The following is a 20,586-nucleotide window of genomic DNA, read 5'->3' as shown; positions in this document are numbered from 1 at the left end:
GCAACTCCTCAGCTGGTATGATGCCATCCTTTCACATCCTCCTGGGGGATTACCTTGCTTTACGTCAGCTTTGATCCTATGCCAGTCATTATTAAAGACAGTGTTAAACTCTTCCTTTGCCAGAAGTGCTCAGAGCAAGGCACCTTCTCTTCAAGAATTAAGTTTCTCCCTGTTACGATACCCTTGTTTGGAAGTGACAAAGTGGACAAGTTGAATCTCAGTATGAGAGCTTGCCATTAAAGCCTCTCTCTACTGAAGAGAATGCCTAGAAAGGTGTCATAGGAGGAAAGAATAGTTTATAACAGTTGATCTTACAGGGTATGGCTCTGCATTTGCTCACAATATGGCAAATGAGTAAGTGAGGAAGATGATGAGCTGTGGCAACCCATTTTTTTCTAATCTGGGACCCATATGCTATCATAGGAAGTGATTGTTCTGGGCAACCAGAGGAATGCACAGAGGGTAAAACATACTGCTCTTGCAGATGAGTGACTGGTACTTACTACCTTCACTCTCTGTTTAGGTCTGGTGTACTTTACTAAGGAAAAGTCCTCCAAAATATAATAGAAATAACGATCTTACAGAAACTCCACAGACATTTTCATTTTTTCTGTTGCATTTTAAAACTACCCTGCTTGCAAAGTTGAGGGAAGCCTTTTCATATGAATGACAGCCAAACATATGCACATTGCTGGGTCCTATGTGTTATAAGCTCTCTGAAGCCTCAGCAGCCTCACAATTACCAGAGCACTTTTTGTTGGTGCTGGCGAACATGGCGTGAGAGACTTTTTGGAGTACTAAGCTGCAATTAGAGACCACTGCAGTTGGAGGAGGAAAGGAACTTATATATGTTCCTCATGTGAATAATACAATAGTTTTGATTGGAAAGTCATCTAGTCCAACCCTCCTGCAATGAGCAAGGACACCAGGTTGCTCCAAGCCCCTGTGTCCAACCTGGCCTTGAACACTGCCAGGGATGGGGCAGCCACAGCTTCCCTGGGCACCCTGTGCCAGCGCCTCAGCACCCTTATTGTAAATACTTTCTTCCTTATATGTAGTCTAAATCTTTCCTCTTTTAGTTTCAAACCATTACCCCTTGTCCTTTTGCTACAGGCCATATTAAAAGTCTGTCCCCATCTTTCTTTATAAGCCTCCTTTGGGCACTGGGAGGTGCTCTATGGTCTTGCCAGAGCCTTCTCCAGGCTGAACAAGCCCAGCTCTCTCAGCCTGTTCTATTTCTCTAATAATTTCATGATCACTCACAGAAGTAATCATATACTTTATTTTGTGTGGAACAAAGGAAGTCTATCCCTGCTATTTATTTCTAATTACTTCAGCACCCACCTAGAGCATTCTCAGCTCAGCCTATTTTAGCCATCCAAAGATGGAAGTAGCTAGCCTTCAGTAGCATATTTATCACAGGAAGTCTATTTCCACAGGGATTAACAGATATGAAATATATAAATCCAATTAAAACTCTTTAATGCATAGTGTCTGGGTGCCTGCACTCCAGCATCCACACACAGGTTTCATAGTAGCCACCAGGAACAGAGCCAAATATAAACCTTCCAGGCAAATCCAGATTTCCATCCTGCTTCCCCTGTAGTGCAATAATACTGAGATATTCCCTGATTTGCTCTGGTCTGTGAGTACAGTGTTAACCTTATAATTTGGCTCTGGATCCTAACTTCCCAGCAGTTTGGATCTGGTTCAGTGGTAAGGACAGAGTTTGGTTCAAGTCTATTTCCACTGCTGAATCAACATAATTTCTCTTTACCGGGCCATTTTACTTGTTTTGTTAAGCAGAGGAGGAATTAATCATGAGTAGCTCTCTTTCTGATTTGAGAATATAACCCTAAAGAGGTTTATGAGTTTAAAGAAATAATTTTCCGTTTTTGGTTTTCTACTGCTGTTTGCTTAGTTTTGTTTCAAGTATATGGCCACAGTTGGTTCATATGTGTCATTCCAGTAAGTCTACCTTAACAGATAGCTGTCTCCGTATTTTTTCTTTTCACAACCTGGATGAACCTATCCTCTAGACCCAGATTTATGAAACTAATACCTGTTGTAAAATGTGTTGTCTCAGAATGTTTTGCAATACAGAATTGAAATTACATTTTGCCAAATATCCTTGCCAGTAGATTTATTTCTTACAGTAAGAAACATTTTCTCAATGGACAAATTTGGACAAGAAAGGAAATACAGAAGGGACATGAGCTGAATTATTGTTTGAATAGAAATCAAAAGAGTTTATTTATAGGATTTTATGTATTTTCATTTCTAGAAATCAGGCATCTGATGATGAGCAGATGCATAGAGGAACTGCAGAGGTGAAGGGCAACACTGTCACGTTATGATATAACAATGACCATGTATAATGAATGAAACAAATTATTGTTTCCCCCCAAATTTACAGTTAATATAAAATAAGTAATTACTTGTAACCATTTTTCCTTTTTAATGATTCTGCAAACTTCAGAGGAAATGTATTTTCAAGAGATAGAAAATTTGTGAAAATAACTTTTGGAAATCTTCAGATTCAGAAAATGCCAAAGAAACACTGCTCCCATTTGACCAAAAGTAATAATTACCCTGAGAGTCAGTTCTTAATATCTTTGTGCATTTCACTGAAAACCCCCCATTTCTTACTAGAATTTAGCATTAGTGTTGTTTCCCAGAGCACTGTATTCAGTAGGAAAAATAACAAATGCTTTGACATTTTAGGGCTTTTGTTTTCTGTATTTTGGAAAAGTCAAGTTGAGTGAAAAGATGCCGTATTGACAAGTTCCACTAGGATAAAAGGGAGGGTGAAGCTTGTAGTGCAAGTTACATTCTTCTGCATATTTTGCCAAACTAAAACTTGAGGAGAAAACCCTAAGCAGGTCTACTGAGGATGTGATGTAAAAACCTAAAGCATCTCTTCAAAACAGGGTTGTAATGCAGTGAGATTCCACATCAGAGTGGCTGCTTCAGTGTGTAGAGTCAGCATTACAAGGTTCTTCAGTGTTTAATAGCAAAGATATCCAATTGCAAAACTGATTTTACTGCTCAAGCCAGTGCAAGCAACTTCTTAAAGTGGAAATCTGAATATGTGATAAAGGACAACATGTTGCAAATAATAATATAAAGAAATAAAGAAGGAGAGAGAAGTACTTCCCATAACAACTTGTCATTAAAATCTGCCTTGCTGTGAAAACCTCTTTTTCTCCCTTTTTGCTATGTTACCAGCTTTGCGTTTTGCCTGAAGAATGAAGTATCAGGCATTTTTTGTCTTTGCTTGCAGGATCAGCATTTACAACATCCGACAACCTGTCCCTCAGTTCCTGGGTATCCTCCTCAACCAGTTTCCCTGGATTTCAGCATCCACAGTCTTTGAGTGCCCTGGGTACCAGCACTGCATCCATAGCTACACCCATTCCTCATCCAATCCAAGGATCTCTGCCTCCGTACAGCCGCCTGGGAATGCCTCTCACACCCTCTGCTATAGCCAGCTCTATGCAAGGTAGTGGCCCCACTTTCCCTTCCTTCCACATGCCCAGGTACCACCATTATTTCCAGCAGGGTCCTTATGCAGCTATCCAGGGACTGCGCCACTCCTCTGCAGTGATGACACCGTTTGTATGAGTGATGTAAGACAAGAAGAACGTGAGATTTTCAATGTGCAAGTTTGCTATGAAAAGATATGAGGGACCTTCCTGTGGCAGGAGTGCTGAACTCATCACAAACCAGCTAAGAAACATGCATTATGGATATAGATTCCTCCATTGAGGGATCACGAGAAGAGAGCATGCAGCTTAGAGCTGCTCCCAGATCTTATGGTAACACAGCCGAAATGGATCCCAACGTTCCCAGGATGTTTTGCCGCGTGCAGCTCATTCCAAAGGTGCATTATACCTAGCGGAAAGAGATGACGCTTATGCAGCAGTGTACAAATTAATTGTGTATAAGTCTTTTTCTTTTCATATACTAGATCAGTTCTGGAACAGGCAATACTCTTACTCATCTTCATCTCTTCTTGTGACTGATGAGCATCTAGGCAGAAAAATGTATTGCTGTAACTTTGAGCATGTTTTAGCTATCTCAGCACACGTCTGCTGGGAATGGGACAAAGTGGAGAAGACCACTGTCCTTTTTAAAAGACTGGCTTATATTCACCAAAAGCAGTATTCCTTAGTTGCTACTATAATCCAAAGAGAAAATTATTAATGAGTCTTTCTTTATTTGCTTCTTTCACAAAACACTTATCAGTTCAAAAAAGAGAAAAAAAAAGAACTGTGTTACAGGATTGTAGCAGTAATGATGTATTCTGTCCTTCAGTCTAAACAGGAGTTTGTCCTCTATCCTAGGAGGATCAGTGTAACTATCTATTAAGGTATGATGAAGGAAAATGTTGATCTGGGAAAACCTGTTACTTAGAAACCCAAGATACCAAGTCTTTAAAACAATGCTGCTGTGCTTGCCACCGAAGACCTGTTTCTAACTGCAAATGTGTATCAAGGTAACCAAATTTCAGGCTAGATCAGCCTATAGGTCAAATTACAATCAATGGACTGAAATAAGATGAGTGGCATTGCAGTATCCTTCTATATGTTCTGATTTTCTTAGGTTTGGTCATGGCTGTTACTATACTCTTTGGCCAGGAAAACTAGGGCTGTACTGTGTGGCTTTCCATGTCCTGGTAGAATGGTGGAGTATCCTTGGGGAAATATCACTGCAGAGCTTCACATGTAACTTTGATTAATATCTGCCTTTTTTTCAGTTAGTTAATTAGGGTTCTCATTCAGTCCTGTCCACTTTTCCTAGTATGTTATGTCTGATGCAACAGAAGAACTGTAGAGGTGCAATTAAAAATGACACCTCTGCAGTGAGTTGGCATGAATCCTTTGCACTGCTGAAAAGAGTACCAGTGCAATGCTGGTTTCTACATGGCAGGAGCTGGGATTTCATTGTATATAAGTCAACACAGAGTTTATGTCTAGGGTTGTGTCCAAGTTACAGGCAGTAACACATCTACTGATAAAAAAGAACTAGCAATCCAACCTCATATATTAAAGATCTATGTAGAACTGGAATACAGAATGGAAACCAGGCTTTTCTGGCACTGTTCTCCTCTACTTTTGACCAGTGTGTGTTGGAATCATATGGTGAGAAGCAGAGTGGAGTATGCTGAGTCATCTGCCTCCCATCTCTGTGAAGTGCAAGGCAAATCATATGCCTTTTTTGCTCCTATTGCCTCGTCTTAGCTGCCCCATCACACGGAGCAATGACAATGTCAGTTTTTCCTCACTTTCCACTGTAGGCCAGTATTTGCATCCCACAAGTAAGAGCCATCTTTATGTTTTTCCTGGTAGCAGTGTCATCCTCATTTCCCTTTGCTCTCTGTTGGACCTGCTGCTAAAAATTGACCTGAGGCAATTTGCAACTTCTGTTCTCTGTATGTGTAAGAAAATGAATGTTTATTTACAGTTTCTGGGTTCAGAGCTACTACAAAAAGTTCCACAAATGATTATAATAGCCCCAGCCTTGAAATCAGACACTGAATTTGGCTCGATGTATCCAAATACAAGGCTATCAGGTTCAACTGAAAAGTGCATGTTGCAAAGTTGTGTCTACCGATGATCTGTGTTGATATAAACCCCGTATTTTTCAGGAAATTGGATGATACTGGTCCCATAACAACATAACTCTTGAAGTACATACATGATTCCACAGTGACAGGAATTTTAGGGAAGGAGATATGGAAGCAAGTCTTAATCCCTCTCCTTCAGTTGCTTGATTTCTGTTAGAGTTGTATTAAGGCCTTCTGATGACATGCACTAAAGCATGCAGGAAAATTCTATTTGTTTTAATCGTTTCCTTCTGCAGCTCCATTAACTTATCCAGAGTCGCAAGGGATATGGTTAGGTCAGAATACAGGCCAGTAGCTTTAATGGTGAAGTGAGTAGGCAGCTTTTACACAACTCCAGAAGTAAGTTTGGAACAGATAGGCTGATTTAGACATGTTTTACATGTCATATAATGCCTGCTCATACATTGACCTGTCCCTCTTTTGTGAAGGAAATTCAGAGAAATAAACTGTATAATCTCTTTAGCCCTGTCCCTGTGCTGAAAACGCCAGTATCTGATATGCAGAAATGCCCCTGATCCTGCTTTAAAATTCTCCAGGCTCTTCCTAGAGAACGACACTGGATTTTGACAACATCAGTTACAAAAACGTTAAATGAAAGACAAGTGCTTTTCACTATGAATAAAATGTGATTTGTATCTGAAAAAAACATGATGGCAGCAGACTGTCCCTGTACAAAACCAGGATAAGGCCAATTCCTCACCCGAATTCACTGTGGTGAGTTTTGTATTGTAGATGATGCAGAACTATCTGTCAAAGTTCACAGCTTGATTTTCCAGTCAGATCTAATCTTTCTCAGTGGGCTCATCCCTCCTCATGCTGCTGTCTGGCATATGCTGCTCTCTCCGATGGTTTCATTCCTTTGCATCAGAAACCCATTGGATTCCCTGCTAATGTGGAATCAGGGACACATCCCAAACGAGAGAATTAAGGCAGTTTGTGAGAGCCTTCCCCAGGAAAAAGGTCAATAGCTGTGTCTAGTTCTGACCTCCTCTTCTTTGCCCCTGTAATTCTACCTCCAAAACCTGTTGCATAGAGTTGAGGTTGAAAGGATTAAGTTCACAGAGACCACAGGAGGCCCAATGAAGAGGTATTCCCACCTCGAAAGGTTCTTTCTCCCTGTCCGTCTCACCTTCCTGTGGGCAGAGGGCAGTATGGGAGTGATTCCAGAGTTACAATTCCTGCCCACTGAAGTCAGCTTCATTGTAACAAAGATGGGATTTCATTCAACATTCTCACCTAAAGTGTAACTGGAAGAACAATGAACTGCAGCGACAGCAACAACACAGGAACTCTACAGGAAACCAAGACTAAACCCCAGCTACAAATCAGCTTGATCACTGATTTCACAATTGGAATTAAATGAATATAAATTAATAATTAATTTATTAAGGAGTAAACCTGCTTTTCCAAAAAAACACCCCAAAACCAAACTATCTGTATGACTTTGACAACAACTCAGTAATTTATTTAAGGAGTTGCTGTACTGCCGTCAAAATTTCATCACTTTCAGGACAGAACATCTGTTGCTGGTAGATGGTCTGGGAATGCCAAATAATAATCTAGAGTTCATTTTCCAATACAATTCACATTTTATATCCCATAAGAAGTGCTCTTCACCTTTATGAGCTCTCTTGGCTGAGCAAACTGGTGCTGGTTTATGTTGTAGGGATTTTTTCAAGCAGGGTGGAGAGAACATGCCTGAATATGCTTTTCAAGGAGAATGATAAGATTATCCTCCAAAGTGTTACAAGTACTTTTGGGTGTTTTCTGGATTACTCTTTTATCCATACATAGTCAACAGCCTCAGGTCTTTAATCCAACAAAGGCATCCCAAAGATTAACAAGCTGACTTAGACGCATTTGTCTGGGGTTTTTAATTCTACTTTTGGAGCACTGATTGAAGGTAGACACAAAACCCCCCACTTTAAATTTGGTTTGCACTACTGCTTTGTATGGCCTGAGGCACTGTCAAAGAGAGAAATTCAATGCAACTGCGTTTCAGCGGTAATCTTCTAGGTATAAACTGACAAACTAGCATAGCCTAAGTGGATAAAGGCACCGAGTTTCTAATGGAAATGCTTCTTCATGAGTTCAAAGATGGTAAATTGTATACCAGCTAACATCCTTGGTAGCACAATCTGCAAAATGCAATTGCAGATCTTCTCCCAGAACGCTTTATCCCTGGAGACCAGGACACTGCATGAGTGTGTACACATAAGAAGATGTTGCTGCTTCCAGCACCCAGCAAACACTTAACTGGCATTTGAAAATGAACCTCTTTAAAACTGAAAACATTTGGGCTGGCAACTCAATTATGGACTGCATCCTCTTCGTGTGTGTAATATAGGGAAAGAGAAATATCAATGAAAATTACTGCAAAAACCTGGGAGATTTCCAAAACTGTAAGTTAATATAAATTGTGGCAATTTAACCCTACATAAGGGGTAAAACCAACAGAGAGATTAGAGTATGCTTAGGTATCCTTGTCTGGGAGGGAGTTGTGGCCACAGTGCTTATATTTGTCATCTGCAGAGGGATGACATTCACTCACTGCAAGATCAGCTCTGCGTTTAGTAAGATCTTATTCTCACTATTCCTTACAGAGCATTTTCTGCTGCAGGAGATGTGGTTTCTTTACTAAACACTTTCTGGCCTGAGGATTTATGTATTACTCTGTAATAAACTGTCCTTGCATATAATCTCTAGTTTATTAAATGACAACTTCTTTTTCTCTATTTTACCTTTTAAAAGAAAACTAATCAGTAATTCAAGTAAACTCTGAAGTAACCTTTTATGATAGTTTAAGGACAGAAAATACAGTTTGCTGTATTTTACCTTCAGCACATTTAAACAATCTTTTCTTTCCTTTTCTTTTTCTAATTGTACCTTCAGAAACGTGAGGAAAGATTCAGTTTAAAAATAAGGGAGGTAAAAAACTGGATGTAATCTCTTTAACAGAATGTACCACAGTTCTGCTGTTTGCTGTGTTGACTTTGTTGTTTATAATGCATCGCGTGAGCACATTCACCATGTACTGAAGTGTGTGTTTGTGTGTATGGGGTTGGGGGTACGGGGGAAATCTTTTTATGGAAAAAGAAGTTGTGAACATAAACTATGAAGTAACATCTAACGAAAAGTTTCTTTTTAAGTGCAATATATTTATTTCTGCTAGAAATATAATATCAACATTATGTAATATTTGAAGCATTAAATGTTATTTGTAAACAGCTTAAAATTATATATATATCACAAAAAATTGTACAGAAGTGCAAATGTGTGGATATTAAGTTTCTTTCATTAAAATATTGGGTGTTTTGATATATCATTCTTATTTAGCCAAATCTTTCTGCTTCTGTTGTTTTTCCTCTAATCCAGTCACTAAGTAAGTGTAGTCAGAAAACGGATGGATTTTTCTCAGAGCACACAGAATGTGATAGGGCTGCTCAGATGGAAAAGGTGTTTTCAATCTTGGATCCCAGGATCCCCAAGGTAATAAAGAGAGCTGCGTCCCTGGGAGCATGAGCAGCAGGTCAAGGGAGAGTCTCTCCCCCTCTGCTGCATTCTGGTGAGACTCCCCCACAGTCCTGACTCATCTCTGGGGCAACAGCACAAGAGGGGCATGGAGCTGTTGGAGCAAGTCCAGCGATGGCCACAGAGATGCTCAGAGTTCTGGAGCAGCTCTGCTCTGGAGCCAGGCTGAGAGAGCTGGGCTGGTTCAGTCTGGAGAAGAGAAGGCTCCTTAAGGGGAGACCTTAGAGCAGCTCCAGTGCCTAAAGGGGCTACAAGAAACCTGGAGAGGGGCTTTGGACAAGGGCCTGTAAGGACAGGACAAAAGGCTGAGATGAGCTCTTAGGCAGAATCTCTTCCCTGTGAGGGTGCTGAGGTGCTGGCACAGGGTGCCCAGAGAAGCTGTGGCTGCCCCATCCCTGGCAGTGTTCATGGCCAGGTTGGACACAGGGCTTGGAGCAACCTGCTCTAGTGGAAGGTGTCCCTGTCTGTGGCCAGGGTTGGAACTGGATGAGCTTTAAGGTCCTTTCCAAGCCCAAACCAGTCTGGGATTCTATGAAAGCAGGAGGAATTAGGTCTGTTTAGGCTGGAGAAGTGAAAATTGTAGGCAGATACAAGAAAGTTTTTAAAGATATGAAGAATGTAAAGAAGCAAGGAGTAAATTCCTCTCTGTATCTGCAGCAGGCTTTTATTTAACAGGATTTTATTTCTATTTTAATAGCAAGGTAAGGGAGAGTTACCTGTGATATATAAGATATTCAAAGAGGGATAGTGAAACACAAGACTGGATTGCCTAGAGAAGATAAGGAGCAATGTCTGTTACTGGAAGTCTTTTAAAACAGGTTGAACATGCATTAGTCAAGAATTATGCAATTAGAGCTAATCTTGCCTTGGGACAACCAAATGATCTCCTGAGGTGCTTCCAAGCTTTCTATGAGACCCATCCCTTAAAGCAGCTTCTGACAAAATCCTCATGCTGCTCCCAAAGTTCTTGTCACACAGCTGCAGTTCAGTTTGTCCTCAAATTGAGATCAGCTGCTGGGTCTTCTGCAGCTAGTTCACTAGAGTCCCTGGCTTACAAAGAAACCCAGGGTGATCGAAAGAGCTGCAATGTCTTTGTGAACAGCAGGAGTACTGCCTTAATTTGGTTTTATCTGTGTATGCGAGCAAGGAAAGAACAGGCTGAGGTAATTCAAATCTGCTTTTAACTATGCTGACTTGCAAAAATGTGTTAATGTACCTCTTTTACATTTGGAATATATGAAAATGAGGACAGATCACTGCACTGGTAAGTGTATATGATACCTTTTGTCTCTTTATTACATTTTTGTATCATCTTGGTAGCAAAAACAGTGTATTCTCTCATGGATATTCAGTGCTGTGGAAGTCTTTTGCTTAACCTCAGGCTAGGGGGCTTTCTTGATTACATGTAAAGCTACACGTGTGCATTGGCACTTTCCTGAATCAGAAATGTTGGCTGTATGGTGGTTTGAGATACGCTTATGCCAATGGTCTCATTGAAATCAGGACTCTTGCCTGCTTGAAGTTAAATCAGTGCTTAAGTATTTCAGTGGCTCTGCAACTGTAAAACACCTAGTGCTTTGTTGAATCAAGGCCTTTGGGAACAAGTTGCCTGTGCACCAAACACCTGTATAATTGGAGCCTTTATTTGCTATTGTCCCAGTGAAGATTCTCAACTGCTTTCCAATAATGTTACTTTGAAGAGATGGATGAGCAGCTATGATGACTGTAAGCTGCCTTGTGTTTCACATTTAGAAAATAGATTTATGTCCAAATTACCTATTATGGAGATGAGCAGTGCAGAAGACAAATTATTTGGAGGGTGTTATTTTCTAAGCCTCCTATGTAGATGCACAATGAATGCACTGACTTAATGGTAGGCAAGAAATACAGAGTAATAAATGGTATTTTGAATCATGAGTGAAAAGACCTTTTCAAATACACAGAAGATACTTAGACTATGCACCATCAGTTCAACTTATATAAACTAACAATAATCAGTGATGATAATTCTGAGAATAAAGAATTAAAAGTGGTCTGATGCCCAAGATCCTTATTAGTCATTGGTATCATGGTTGGTCAATGAGGCTTGAGGGACTTCTTGTGGGAACTACAGAAGCTGGTCCTTGTTCTCCATAGTCATAACCAGCGGGACTAAGGAAAAGCCTATGGGAGTGCCTACCTCGGAAGTTTGCAAGAGAGGTTTCTATGAACAGTAGGATGACAATTTCTCTCAATGCAGAGAGTATTAGCTCACTACTGCAGCATTTTTAGCTCTGTTAACATAAAATTCAGTTCTGCAAGCACATCCAGCAAAATCTGTCATTGTTAAGCCTTTTTTAGGTTGGAAAGCAGGTTAATACAGGGACTGCGTTGACTAATTTGTTGAACTAGAATCATGCAGTCATGCTGTATCATTTTGGTCTATTAGCTGGCTTTTAATTGGTTCTAGTTCCATTATGAAGCCTGCCAGGCATGCCATGCATAGTAATTTTTGAGTGGCTTTAGGTTTCTGTGTCCCAGAGGATCTCCTATGTTTGAGTCATATCTTCACTAGCTTCATGATTACCTGCTTCAAAGTTCTGCACTCTCCTGCATTTGGAAAAGGATGGTTAGGAGAAATGGTGACAAGATGAATGATTACCCTTCAGATACACAAGGGACACTCAGCTGGGTCTTCACCTGTTTTAATTTAGTGAATTATTGCAGGAGAACAGATCAAACAGGAAGATGAATTAAAGAAGGGCACATGTTTGCAACTAAATGTGTAATTGATGATATTTAGAACAAATAACCCCCTAAAAGGAGGCAATCTAGTTCTTTGAACAGCTGCAGCTTTTCTCTGTTTAGATCCTTAACTTCTATGTTCTGAGAGATTCATAGAAGGGATAAAGTAGGTGGCAAAAAAAAATCTTTTTCCTGTGTCAGAGGTCTGTTACCTACTCTGTCAAAGGCAGTGGATCCATAGGTATTTGTCACCTCAAACTAGAACTACTTCTGTGCTTTTTTTCCTAAGTCTCTGTCTTAAAGCATCTTAATATGTCCTGAGAACAATAATACAGAACTGGTGAAGTTCATTATGTCTTTAATTAAAGTCTACACTCTCTTTCAGTCAGCTTCTAAGCACAACATATACCATAATTTTAACCATAAAGTACTAAATAATTCATGTATATCAAAATCCATTCTTGAGTTCTCACAGAGCTGGAGTAAGCTGTGATTCTTAAACTGGTAGTCTGTGCTTCATAGGGTCTGCTGGAATCGGACTTCCTTTAATCAGGGGTCTTTCCACAGAAAATCACTCCAGTTCTGTCTGTACCTGCATTTCTGTATGCTTTTATCCATTGGTCTTCATTGGTGTTCTCTGGTGTGAAAGCTGAGTGTGGGAGAGAGCAGTTTTGTTCTGTTTATCTGACTCCCTGTCCTAAAGTCATGGTTGATGCATAGTCACTTACAAATCCACTACTGTTTCTGCCTCTGCTCTCTCCTGGATTGAACCCAAGGCAGTCAAAAGAAGAATTAATTTATCTTGATGCAAATTGCTGGCTGTAAAATTTGCATTGATAACATCTGAACATGTACCCTGGGCTTTGGAATGGCAGGCTTCAATTACCCTCCTCTGAATGTCAGAGCTTTTATACTTGATACACCAGTTGTACTACTCATCTTCAATGATATTGCAAACTAGTTAGTAGTACTCAGGAGATTTATCAGCCTGAATTTATTTAATCCATTTTCAGTTAATACAGTCACCCCAAACAGTGCATTTCCAGAGGATGATTAGATTGTTTCAGATGGTTAAAGAATTTGGCATTTTTTCCTCCTTCATTTTACAATGCTCAACTGTGCTTTTTTTGTATGAACATATAAAAATCTAACACTTGTGCCCCCTAATTTCCTTTACAAGGCTTTAAACATTTTTCAGCTGTTATTAAATGAATTAGTACGTACCATACAGCCTGCCTAGCACTTAAGACAACTTGGCATGGTTTCCAGTAGTTCTGGATGGACAACTATTTGTGTTTTCAGTCAGCAGAAAATGTTTTCCTCCATACATGCCTGATGAGGGAAAAGAGTAACAAGGAAGAGTATAGGCTGATATTTCAAAGCCATTAAAGATGTGAAAGCAAAGCTCCTACTAATTTTTTAGCAAGAATCATGCTTCAAAGTCTTGTTTTGAAAGCCTTTGCTATAATGTTTGCTGTTTTGAAAGGTTCATGTGTTTTCCACAGACTAGCCTAAATGTTGTATCAGCCCTTCACAAGGTACTATTTTAAAGCTTGTTTTGCTCCATGCTATAATATCATGCCTATGTTCTCCTGTTCTTTCAACACTGGACAAACTGTTAGGTAACACATGGGTCCTTTCTTTTTATTTGATACCTCAATAATAACCGCACTTATCTAAGTTGCAGAGGTTAATTTATCTTTTCTTTCTTTGCTTGTGGGGTTTGAGACATACTTGCATTTGTGGCTCCTCTTCCTAGAAGCTTAGTTCTTCCATGCATTGGGGAAGAACAGTCTATATAGTTGTCTCAAAGGCAGAGCTGCTCCTTTGACAATATAGGTGAAAACTGAATTTTGCTACTTGAAATATGAGGGCTAGAGCTGTCTTTCCATTAATAAAGCTGGGAGAAGCCAGAACATGAAATTACATGGAGGAGCACAAGATCAGCATGCTCTTACTGCAGCCAGCAAGTGATGCCTGCAGCCCTGCTGCTGAGCAGCTGCCCTATATGTTCAAACTCCCCTTCTAGCAAAAGCAACACACTTTGCTCTTCAGGGCTTTGGTATAAGCAAAGATTTGGACCAGGTCTGTCCCCACCTTGTCCACAGACACAGAAACACAGAGCCGTTGATGCTGAGGAAGTGCCTTGTCAACTCATGCTAGAGCTACTTGAGTCTGTTGATTCTCCTTAGTGACCCAGCAGCCTAGAAACTAGGAGCTGCAATGTTCAAGTCTGTCTCGCACATACAAAAACTTATGACTTAAAAGTATTTTTAACACTTGTATTATTCTGGCAACGTGAATCCACAGTGCAGCTGTGAAGAGATGGACACTTTCAGCAGAATGAATGCACTGGAAAAACTGGAAGACATAAATAGCAACTGTCCGGATGCTACAGTAGAAATAAATTGGAAGCTGATCATAAGATCCAAATGGGTATTTAGAGTTAGTGTAAATAGAAATCCCAAATTAAGCAAATAACATGTAATTTTGAGATGAACTGCTCTATGTGCCAAGCATGAAACTTTGCACTATGTACTGTATGATACCAGGAGAATAGGGGAGACATTTTAAAACCTAAAATCACATGAGAAACTGCAAACCACAACAAAGAGTACTTGGCTAAAAGTCACACGTGCAATATGATAATAAACAAAACTAACCAAAGTATGGTTAGAGACAACTCTAGCTTAGGACGGAGATTTCTATTATCACATATTCTGAAGGAAAACCAGATCAAATATCCATGTTTCTGTTCTAACGGATCCTGACTGAAGAAAACATTTAAAATCACCTGCAGAAGCATGCCTAAGCACTGGAAAAAATGAATGTTTATGAAGGTTTTTTTGTTAGAATACACTGCTAATTCCCTGTTTACTGCTTTGTTTCTGGAGTACATCCACATAAAATAAGTTGCATGGCTGGGGCTAAACCAGTTATCCAAACACACAAAGACAACAAATGGGACACCCATCATGGATTTTTGCTGTATCTGTGATTCCCAACAAGGGCTAAGCATGCATACAGATGGAGAAATTCTTTGAGGAAATGCAAGAAAGACTCCAGAGAAGGAAATGGAGCACTTCATATCATCTTCATTTAAATAATGAAAGCCATGAGAATTAATACATGCACCAGGCTGCTGGAACAGAACTGAGAAAAGCAGCAGAGGTCTGCAGAATTTCCCCCACTGTTGAATATGACATAAATAATTTCAAAACGAAGAATGACTTCATTTTTGTTCCTCTCCAAACAACTTCACTGATGTTGAATTAACAAAGGCCTTAAAATAGATTCCTCCATCTGAAGTTGCTTTGAAAAGTAGTGCTCACAAGAAGCTAGTGAGGAAATCACAAGGTTAAAGAAAAATGCAAGCCTTAGCAAAAATTGTTACGTGATGGTCTGTACTTTCTTAGTAAAGCAATGATTCCTAAACATGATAAAGCTCAGGCATAAACCTGATTCTGTAAGGGCTATATATCTCTGTGATGGAAAGGACTGTAGCAGTGAGCTTGTTCATGGAACACAACTGTGGTTTCTGCTATTTTTACTGGATTTCCTTATTTATATCTACAAGATGTTACAAATGAGTTGTTCTGCTTCGCTCCACCCGACCTCACATGTATCAGATATCCAGATGTAGAGCTGTAAGGTGCAAGACTCATTTTAAATTTGAATATGGGATGACTACAATCCCTATGATGTAATTTTAAGACTAACCCATGTCATTTTGGCATTAGGGCACCCTTCCTCCCCCCCCCCAAGAGACACACTGATTTTTCTCTTGTACTTTTATTGTGAATTTTGTGATGTTTCGCTGCTTTTATTAAAAACATGCCCATGAGAAACAAAGTTTAATGAGAACCAGCTTCCACTGAAGGAAAAAGGGGGAGGAGGGAGAAATAGGTGAAATAAATTTCCTTCAAAATTCAGAAGAATAATATGTAAAGAACTTTAGGATTCCAGTTAGGTTGTTACCTTTTTTCCCCCTCTTAATATTTGGGACTGGAGAGAGCAGAGTAACTTTTGTTGCTGCTGCTATGCCAGCAAATGCATTTATTTCTGATATAATTTACTCCAGTTACAATAACCAAAATTAACAATGATGGCCAAGTGACTTTTCACTGTCACTTTATGCAGCACTACTTAAGAATCGAAAGTAAAGGGCTTGTAGATGGTTTTTAGTTGGCTGATGAATGGGGAAAATACGGGAAAATGAATTCAGAATAAAATGAAAATGCAAACATCCAATTTGGAGGAGTAGAAAGGGCTGATTTAAAAGACAAACAAAAACCACCATGCATTTGGGGTAAATGCATGGTATTGTAGGCACTGAAACTGTTTGACTGTGTCCTCAGGATAGTTACCACTCTAACTTATTACCTCCATTTCCAAATGAAAAATAAAAATACTTGTTCACCCATCAATTTTTTTTTCTTTTGTTCCCTTTTTAAATTTCCACCTGAAAAATCATTTGGTCTGAATTAGAAAACTCATTTCCGTTTCCAGGAACCACATCTTGTAATAAATTCACTAATCACTGAACTTCGTGGCCATGTGGGGTCCTAAGACACGCCCCTTCATCTTTACATTATTATTTGCATCCAAGCCACTGTGCTTTTCATTGCTGTGTGCCAAAAAAACCCAAACCAACTCACCCAACATCCTAACATAAAATTGCAGTCCTGACTACTGTAAAAGCTGACAAAAGATATTATTTCATTATATATTCTGTATATATAATTTCACACTGGTTTGGGCTAGAAATTAAAGCTCATTCATTTCCAACCCCCTGCCATGGGCAGGGACACCTTCCACTAGACCACGTTGCTCCAAGCCCGTGTCCAACCTGGCCTTGAACACTGCCAGGGATGGGGCAGCCACAGCTTCTCTGGGCACCCTGTGCCAGCGCCTCAGCACCCTCACAGGGAACAGCTTCTGCCTGAGAGCTCATCTCAGCCTTTTGTCCTGTCCCTACAGGCCCTTGTCCCAAGCCCCTCTCCAGGTTCCCTGCAACCCCTTTAGGCACTGGAGCTGCTCTAAGCTCTCCCCTTCAGGAGCCTTCTCCTCTCCAGACTGAACCAGCCCAGCTCTCTCAGCCTGGCTCCAGAGCAGAGCTGCTCCAGAACTCTGAGCATCTCTGTGGCCACCTCTGGACTCACTCCAACAGCTCCATGCCCCTCTTGTGCTGTTTTCCCACAGCTGGCTCAGGACTGCAGGGGTGAGTCTCCCCAGAGCAGAGTAGAAGGGGAGAATCCCTTCTGTCGATCACGCTCTGGGGGGTGCAGCCCAGCACACTCTGGGGTGGGCCTGGATGAGCTTTACGGCCCCTTCCAGCCCGAGCCAGCCTGTGTCTCTGTGACAGAGACCAGCTCAGGTGCCGCTATGGGGCATTCTGACTGCGCAGCCCCGCTGGAAGACGAGCAGCCCCCACTCATCCCCGCCCGGGATCAGCGCAAGCAGAACGCGGAAGCGGAAGCCGGCTCTCCCCGGCGCAGCACGGCGGCACCGCGGTGCACGGGCAGCCCGCGCCCCCTGTCGCCAGCGGGTGGCATCGGCCGGGCCGAGGGTGGCGGGTGGAGGGGGATCCCTGTCTCGCTTTGTTCTTGCCTCGGTAGCCCTGTGTTTCATATACCTAGTGCTCAGGCGGCCGTAAAGCATCACAGCTTCTAGCATTATGCGTGCCAAGATACATGGTTTTTTTCCTGCTTTCTTATTTCCAGCAAATATTAGTGTAATAAATGCTGTCTGAACACAAGAAAATAATCAGCTCATATCCATGTGCACTGCTTCTGGTTGCTTCACTGCAGACAAAGCAAGTTGGTCCATACCTTGACAAAGAAGTTATCTTTAAATACTTTTGGAACATGTACTCAACGCTGTAGCAGGCAGAAAACACACAGCCTGATTCTCATTCTCACACAAGACAATTTATAATGCTCAAAGAGCCTTGCAAGGCTTAAAGCAGATGTCTGCACCCACTTAAAACTTGCTTTCCACACCAGGGTTGTGTAACTGAGTAAGTTGTTTGGGACTTGAGGTTCCTGAGTGTGCCATAACTCACACCTTACTCAGGGTAGAAGTATGCAGGTTGTATGTTTGTGTACAGATGCATGTATTTTCTTTTGTGGCAATCATTTTAATACATCTGCAGAACTTCCCTTTGAGGCTCACCAAGCATGCTGACAGTGCACTGTAGAGACCACCTGTTTTAGCCCCTTCCAGTCCTCTCAGCATTTTGCTCTCCTTTACTTTCACTCTTTGAATAGATCTAAATTGTTATTAATACAGAAGCTATCTGAACGTAAAAACACACACTGCTATTGTAAAGTGTGACTGGTGAATTAAGTTGAAATTGGCTAAATCACAGAATCACAGGCTGGTTTGAGGTAGAAGGGACCTCAGAGCTCATCCAGTTCCAACCCCTGCCACAGGCAGGGACACCTTCCACTAGAGCAGGTTGCTCCAAGCTCCTGTGTCCAACCTGGCCTTGAACACTGCCAGGGATGGGGCAGCCACAGCTTCTCTGGGCACCCTGTGCCAGCGCCTCAGCACCCTCACAGGATCAACTTCTGCCCAAGAGCTCATCTCAGTCTCCCCTCTGTCAGGTTAAATAGTAAAGAATCTCTTGGTAGAATTAGACAAACTCATATATGCATATACAGAGACTTATTTCTGTACATATCTAAGGAAAACCCATGAACTTAAGGACTTAGTTTCATAACTAAACTTCACGATATTGGATTCTATATTCAAGTGGACACAATGAGAGAAATGGATTCATCCCCTGAAAGGGACAAATACAGACTGCAGGAGGATCATAATGTCTCAGCTGGACTCCCTAGTGGAATAAGAATAAATCTCTCTAATGGAAATGCTAAAGTCCAAAGCACATGTCTGCCATAGCCCTGCCATCTCTGGGAAGTGAAGACGCATGCTTGAGTGCTTGTGGCTTTTTAATTCCCCCATGTTCTTCCAAGCCATATTTGGAGAGATTTCAGAAACAGGAAAGAAGATTCCAATTCCATTAGTGCTAAAATTACAGGAACAGTAAGACAAGGATAGGGCAGCTTTGAAGACTCAAGTGGAAAAAGGACAGAAACTTGACAGTATTTACTGATGTAAGGTTTACAACAAGAGAAATATAAGAAAAACTTGAAGATGCCATTGCAATTTTTCTTCTTTTAAGGTGTCCATTGGTGTGAACTCCTTTGATTTCTTTAGCCTTCCTTTCCTTCAAGCACAAGGGTTTCTGTTCTTCTTTTTCAGATAGTTGTGACAACGAGGAAGGAGAACTAGGAACATGCGATCCACGAGACCTTTGGGACTTACTTGTGGAAGCTCTGAGAAGGAAGAGACTCTGAAAGCTCTTTTGCTGCCTTCCCTTAAGAGAGGAAGGCAGCAAAAATTCATCACATGAGACAGACCCATTGTTGAATGTGGGCAACAGAGTGGATATTGTTCCATGAGAAGGCAACATTTACTGTATCCTGAGGTAGAGAACGTACAAACAAGAATGCCTTCTCAAGCCTTTCAATTGCATGAAAAACATAATTCTGACTGACTGAGCTTTTATGCACTGTTTCAGAACTGTGAGACCTAAGGGCCTCTGACCTAATATAAGCAGCAGGTCAGGGGATGCAGATTCTAGGGCCAAGATTCTCTCCAGCATTTAGGTATTTCCTTTCAACACTTAGCACTCCTTTAAAAACATATGAGACACTGAAAATACCTGAATCTGTGTTGGAGTTAGGCCTCTATTGCACATTTAGAGTTATTTTCCAGTATAGCTTGTCTTCTCTCTTTCCTTCTGTTCTCTGATTCTTCATTGTTTTCCTCATTTATTGCCTGCTCTTCTCCAGTCTTGCTCTACACAGAATCCCTATTCTAACCAGTACTAGCTAATTTGTGTTACAACTCTCTTCTTTCCTTGTTACCACCTCATTTTAGATCATCCACTGTACTTACAGAGTAGATCCACGGCAGACCCATTAGTGAAATTTGGGTATCTCTTTAAGACCCTGACTAGTTTTCAACTGCAAACTCAGTGTTTCCTCCTTCTTTTAATCCCCTACCCCAAAACAAAAGCCCAATCAAACCTTTCAGGTTTGGTCCTGCTCTTCTGCTTCCAGAATTCTTTTGATTCTCTTGTTTTGGGGTTTTAGGGTTTTGGGTTTTTTTTTTTTCAGTTGTCAAAATTTGAAGGTGTTGCCAATGTATTCCATTGTAGAAGACTGGTAATCTCTGAGTTACATAGAGCTTTCCTGATAAACAACCATGGAATGGCAGCTCAGGGTAAAAGTAGCAATTTTGCTCACTGTTTCAGGAGCTGGGTGGTCTCCAGCTCACAGCTGGGTCAGGGGATACTCGGGATAAATCTTTTTCATAAAGACCCATTGAAGGATTAGCTGGTATATAATAATAAAAAGTAGGGCAGGAAGGGATCTTCAGAGATCATCTCCTTGGCTCAAGCCAAGATCAGTTTATAATTAAACCACCTCTGAAAGATGTTTATCTTACTCGCTTTTAAGAGCCTCCAACAATGGAGATTCCACAGGTCCTTTAAAGAGCCCGATGTTTAACTATTCTTTCCTTAGAAATGGGCCCTAATGTCTAACCTGGCCCAGACTGTAATTTTAGCTCCTCACTCCTTATCCAGTGCTTCTGTCTCCTTGTAGCAACCTTTTGCGTGTTTGAAAACT

General features: G+C 40.9%; 1 protein-coding gene across 1 annotated transcript in view; it reads left to right on the top strand.

Moving 5' to 3' along the window:
* TBX20 (T-box transcription factor 20) overlaps positions 1 to 3,780 on the top strand; it is a 34,018-nt gene extending 30,238 nt beyond the window's left edge. Inside the window, exon 8 of the mRNA XM_005141662.4 lies at positions 3,284 to 3,780. Within this exon, the coding sequence (XP_005141719.3) occupies positions 3,284 to 3,624 (341 nt within the window). The 3' untranslated portion in view covers positions 3,625 to 3,780. The remainder of the gene's footprint in view (positions 1 to 3,283) is intronic.
* The last annotated feature ends 16,806 nt before the right edge of the window (positions 3,781 to 20,586 follow it).

This window comes from Melopsittacus undulatus, chromosome 1 (assembly GCF_012275295.1).
Source record: "Melopsittacus undulatus isolate bMelUnd1 chromosome 1, bMelUnd1.mat.Z, whole genome shotgun sequence".
Taxonomy (NCBI): Eukaryota; Metazoa; Chordata; class Aves; order Psittaciformes; family Psittaculidae; genus Melopsittacus; species Melopsittacus undulatus.
This window is presented reverse-complemented; position numbering and strand designations above follow the sequence as displayed.